Here is a 6,254-nt window from a genome sequence, read left to right on the forward strand (position 1 = left end):
GGGGGGGGGGGTAAACCAGCATATGCTGTCAGGCCCCACTGCTGCTATTGGGTCTTGTGTTCTATGTCTTGACCTGAGCATAGAACGGAGCTCACCCCTTTGAGCTGGGAAATGAATGGAATGCCTGGCGTGTGTCTTGCTGTGGCTACCCAATCCTAAGAAAAAAAAAAACCAAAAAACAGGGAATAGGCCTGGGCATATGATATGATGATTATTACTCTTAGTTTTCAGTAACAGGCTTTCAAGTTCAAATCCAATCCGATACCATCTGGGAATAAGAAAGCCTGATGAAGATGGTCAGCAACCAAAATGTAATGTAGAAGCAAACTTCAAAATGTTTCATTTCTAAAGTTGATTTCAACATCACTGTAAGTTCAATAAATGATCATTTTAACAGAAATTATTGGTTTCAAATTTTGGCACAAAGCCAGCAAGTTCAGTGGAAAGGCCAGGTCAATTACACTGTCAGCTGGTACATAGTTTATCAACCCCAAAAGGATGAACAGCTAAGTCAACCTTGGCAGAATTTGAACTCAGAATGTAAAGATGGATGAAATGTCGCTAAACATTTTGCCCAGCATGATAATGATTCTGTTATAAGCAGTTTCATCTGTGTTTCTTAGTGAGGTTCTTTACATATCAAATTATATAAATATATTTTAATTTGGTTTATATCATTGTCTTTTTCTTTATGTATATCTCCCTCTTTCTGTGTTGTACTAGCAAATACACTAATATTAATGATATTACTCTTTGTTACAAGCTAACATATGGAATGAATATGAGTAGTCAAGAAATAATGAATGCCACATTTAAAAGAATTTTGAACTAGTTTCTCTTCAATTCATCTATCCATAAATTTTTATTTGACAATCCTTTAGTTCACTGGAATCAGTTTTTTTGCACAATTGACAATTTTTAAAATTGGGTTGGGAGAAGAAAAAAAAAAGATACACGTAAGCAAGAATGAAAGGGTGGTGGTAGGGGTATAATTTGTGCTAAAAAAAGAAATAAACACTATTAATTCTTTGGATTACGTGACAAGATCAATGGCTAATAAGGTGGTAGTGTTCTGCTTGGTTGTCTTAACTTGGGCTATAACTAATTTTGAGTTGACCACAGTGAGGTGAAAGACAAAATCAAAACTAATAGCATTTGGGTGAGAGAGGGCGAGACAAAAATATAAAACCGTTAGAATCGGTAGAACATTGAACATGTATTGCTGCATTTAGTTACATCTCTTTAGGTTTAGTTCAAATTACGCTGGAATCGGTCATCTTTGCATTTCGTTCTTCCAAAGTCGATAAAATAATTAACTGGTCCCACACCGCCAAAATTCGAAACCGTTTAATCAGGCTACTCTACTATCCCCAATATTTCTGATCACTTAAGCCAGTCGTTTCCAACCGGGATGTCGTGACACCCGGCACTGTCAGTTAGCGGTAATGCGGGCTTGAATTAAATGACACAACTCACACTATTATTCAGTATTCATACAAGGGACGGCACATATCTTAAACTTAGGAAAATCACTGACGAAAGCAGAAAAACGCAGTTCGATAGTGCAATGATGGGTGAGGAAGGGGGGGGGGTAACCGGAGAAACAGGATTCTGCGACACTAATGCTTTTCTTAATGGTTTTGGCTACGTCAGCAGTGTCGAAAGTACAACAGTCAGGAATCGAAATGGAGCAACGTCACTGAATGACGAAAGTAACAATCTATTTAAAAATATGACAGATAATCGAAGCAAAAGTACTTAAAAATTAGTGTATGCGTGTATGATTTTAACATAGTGCACAGATATTCACCGAGACCATACATCTAACTCGTTAGTTAACGTGTGTGTATGTGTTGTCAAATAAATTCGTTCTTAACAATAGATAGTATGTAACAGATATGAAACTTCGGATTTACTGAGTAAGGGTATGTTATAGGAAGTGGTTAAAGTAATTCCATCTGGGAAACGAAACCGCTAAAAGCATTACGAGAGAACTTTGAAACTTGACAAGAAGAAATTACAGAATCTTCATCATAAATGTTTTCTTGAAGGCCCAATACTTTAGATTAACAAGGGAAGGTGAGATAATGTCGCGTTGACGTCTAATGCCTTTTAGATGATCATCATGAATTCACACTGAAAATGCTAACAAGCACAACCGGAGAATCGAACTGGATAAGGTATTTAAATAACAATATTACTTTTAACTTAAGAAACAAGAAGTAACAGGTTGTCCCAATAAAAATTTTTAATCCAAAGAAACAGCGTTAAAAATGTTTTACTGCTTAACGGACATAACGAAAGAACACTGCACAAAATTCTTTATATAAAATATGTAGAGTTAAAATCCTGCCGGAGTTGATCCAAACCACTTCATCATCCTTGGCAAATTATCATGATAAAATAGAAACCACTTATTAATGAGATGCACGTTGACAACACTGTGAGATCACCGAATAAATCAAAACGTAAATACGTCGTAGTATTTCAGATCCCGCCAGGGTGAACTTTGATTTTCATCTCTCTGGCGGTCAAGTATTAGATGATGTACCAACTAGTGCATCCTTTCAATAAAAACTGTAACTTTTGCACACAAAGAAATTATTAATGAAATAATCCATCATTAAAATATTGGGATAGAGTGGATCAAACTATAATCCTCTACTTAATACAACAATGAGTTTTATTATTCAGAAGCAAACCTTAGGGACACTGCTTAGTAACGTGTCGTTGATAAAACACCCGTCTGGATAATCCATAATAACTAAAGTTAGATACTGCTGTTCTGAGTTCAAATACCGGTAGCGTCGGTATGATAATATATACAGACCGATCGAGTAAATCAGTTACGTTCCGTTCCTACTCCCCTTCTAATTAAGAAAACAAAAAAAGTGTAAAAGTTTATGACTTCAGAAAAATTAAACTAAGCAATACCAATATGTATGTGATAGGCTTTGCACATCAATAATCTATTTGAGAAAACTGGAAACAGTCAAAATAATGTTTCAGAAAAACAGTAACGCTTGTCATTGACGTGGTCTACCGGTAGAGATAGTATTCTGGAGCCAAGTTAATTTAATATATCGCACCAAACGAAAACTAATTCTGTGTCCATTCAAAATAAAAAAAACAGCGAATATTTTCAAGTCTTCAGGTACATAAAATGATTCCTCTCGGGGGCGACAAAAAACAGAGAGAAAGAGAGAAAATAATAATACATACTAGTTATGTAATATAGATACTAAATGGTTCCTTTCAAAATATTGATGCTTTGTATCAATCTGAGAAATCATTATTATCAGTAAGGCTATTTGGATGCAGTTTAATAAATTCAATTATCGACAAGAAAAACAAAGCGAAACAATAAGGATAAATGTATATGTGTATAAGTTATTCAAACACTAAATGATGATGAGTTGTTGACCAACCTGTTCATCTTCTTGGACCGACGCTGCCAAAGGCAGACCGTCGGCCACACGTGCAATCATCGTCATGAGAATCATTTCGGCTTTTATTTGATGTAGATCTATATAACCAAAGAGGGTGTATAATAGTAGCTGTTACAAGCTACACGTGTAATTACGGTCAATATGCAGATAAATGTGTAAGTCTACGTGAGTATGTGTGTGTGTGTGTGCGCGTATGTGTTGGATAATTACATGTAGACGACCGAAAACTGGCAATTCGCTGCTTGTTATTGTCAGAATCCGTCGCAACGCCTCTCCAGCTGCTTAGTCTTTGACAAGTGAAATATTCCAGGAAACATAATAATAGCCTTCAATCAATTTTCTGTTGCTCTTTTTCCCCTTTCTTTTTACGTAGTTAATTTTTTAAAAATGTTAACATGAAGCTTGCAGAATACAAAAAATAGGAGACAGAGAGAGAGAAAACTGAGTGCAATGCCAATGATTGTCACATATATATTGGTCTCAGACGACTGAATCGGTTCGCTGTGACGTGGCTCAGAAATGCGCAGGGCCGGAAGTAACAAACATTTGCTTACCATAGATATACATGTTAACATTGATAAACAATTATCACGGTCTGTCTATGTGCGACGCCATATTGAAAACGTACAAGTAAGGATTATAGAAGTTTTATATAGCTTGCCTCATATGTCTGACAGAATGAAAAATATTTTTGCTTTCACTTTATCAATAATAATAATAATTATATATTGAAAATTCAAGAAATAAAAAATATTAGACTGAATTTTATGTCTTCACAATAATGATTATTATTTTGTATTCTAAAGATGTACAGTAACAGAACTTTTTAACACTCTCATACCATAGAGCATTGGGGAAAACTGGAATTAAGATTAATAATCAACTTGAAATATTACAGTTTAGAAGACAGGGAATCAGATGAAAGTGAGGTTAGATACGTCAAGTAAGTTTGTTAGACTGGCAGAAATTTAAAACGTTCAGAGGGTCAGAAAGTAGAAATTAAAAAAAAGACTAAAAACAAAGAACAAAACATGGTTGTAGGGTTTCACTGATATAGGAACGTTTAACTGAGAGAGTGTGTGTGTACAGTAAGGTAACTCAAAATCATCCCTCATTAACCAGTTTCATGGAAAAAGACTTAACCCTTTAAGTCTAAAATAAAATTTCATGGTTATTCTAATACTGATGTTAAATAACTGCCAAAAAAGAGAATTGGTATTTTCTGTAAGTCACATTGCCTCCATAAACTTGACATATCACAACATATATGTTTATATTCAACAGATTTCACTCACAAGGCTTTAGTCAACATGATGTTATGGTAGGAGACACTCGAGATGTCATGCAGTGAAAATTAAAACTGTATAATTGTTTCATTTGATATTTTTCCTACTTGAAGCCAATGTTCCTTAAAAAGTTAGATAGATAGAGAGAGAAATATACCATAGATATGATTCTGCAAGAATTGGCAAATTTATAGTTTCTACTAAGTATCTCATAAAACTACTACATTTTCAGTTTCAAATACCCTGAATTAGTTGACTGTAAATTGTCCCCAACAAAACAAGGATATTATTCCAATTTTTCAGACAAATACAAAGAAACTTTCCAAGCCAAATTAGGTTGACCATATCTTACATGTCTTACATTGGAAACCTTAGGCATGAAACTCATAATACATGTAAGTAACATAATTCTAGTTGTCTTGTGCGTTCTCACATGACATACAGCAACGAAACACTGTTCCAGGAACACAAATACAGATCCACCAACTTTCTGAAATTAATGGGTTATTTTGCTCATGCTAGTGTCACACAAAAAGCACTCATGCTAGTGTGATGTAAAAGTCCTCATGCCAATGCCACATTAAAAGCACCCAGCACACTGTAAAGTGGTTGGAGTTAAGAAGGGCATCTAGTCATAGAAACCAAGCCAAATCTGACTGAAACTTGGTGCAGTTTGCCAGCTCTGGTCAAACCGTCTAACCTATGCCATTATGGAAAATGGATGTTAAAGGCTGATGATGAGGATCATGAACCTACAGAAGATATAGTACAAAAATGCATTTCAGGTCTCCTAGAGCTTGTTTAAAACTTGTATTAACAAATGGATTTATGAGAAGAACGTAAATTTGAAGATTTTAAAAGAGGAACACTACCAATTAAATCAAAAAAAAAAACTTGACAATTATTTTTATCAACTCCAAAGAGATGTTAGGCAAGGTCACCACACCATAGCAAAATTTTAATGCAGAACATAGATCAAATACAGAATTAGTCCAGGTTTCTTTTACTCCACCTAATAGAATAGACACACTTTAGGGTAAGCCTATATTATAATAGATACTGTAGGAAAGGGAAAATTCCAGTGCTCTTCAAAAGAAGTCGTTTGCACCTAGTTAAAGACATTTCTTTATCAGCCGTGGTGTCAGAACTGTTTTGAACCAGCAACTGGCTCATTGGAAACATGTAACCAGTAATATTAATGTTCACAAATAATGATATAAAACAAAATAAAAATAATACTTGCACAGCCACCTCTCCTTCATACATCACTTCCATTCAGCCTTTTAATGTTGCACATTCAACTCATCTTTACTCACTCTCTCTGACCTCCACATATCTTTCACAATCATTGCCTAATGTAGTGTAGTGGGTGCCTTTTACATGTCACCAGCATGGGTGCTTTTATGTGTCACTGGCATAGGCCACAACTATGATTTCACTTGGCTTGATGAGGTTTCTAAAGCACAGCAAATTGCCAAAGGTCACAATCGCTTGTCATCACCTGGCACAAGGCCATCAA

General features: G+C 35.2%; 1 protein-coding gene across 1 annotated transcript in view; it reads right to left on the reverse strand.

The window, feature by feature from the left end:
* LOC106881996 (vesicle-trafficking protein SEC22b) overlaps positions 1–3,978 on the reverse strand; it is a 32,038-nt gene extending 28,060 nt beyond the window's left edge. Inside the window, exon 1 of the mRNA XM_014932537.2 lies at positions 3,429–3,978. Coding sequence (XP_014788023.1) covers positions 3,429–3,503 — 75 coding nt within the window. The 5' untranslated portion in view covers positions 3,504–3,978. The remainder of the gene's footprint in view (positions 1–3,428) is intronic.
* Positions 3,979–6,254: the final 2,276 nt, after the last annotated feature.

The sequence above is a fragment of the Octopus bimaculoides genome, chromosome 1, assembly GCF_001194135.2.
Source record: "Octopus bimaculoides isolate UCB-OBI-ISO-001 chromosome 1, ASM119413v2, whole genome shotgun sequence".
In the NCBI taxonomy this organism is placed as follows: Eukaryota; Metazoa; Mollusca; class Cephalopoda; order Octopoda; family Octopodidae; genus Octopus; species Octopus bimaculoides.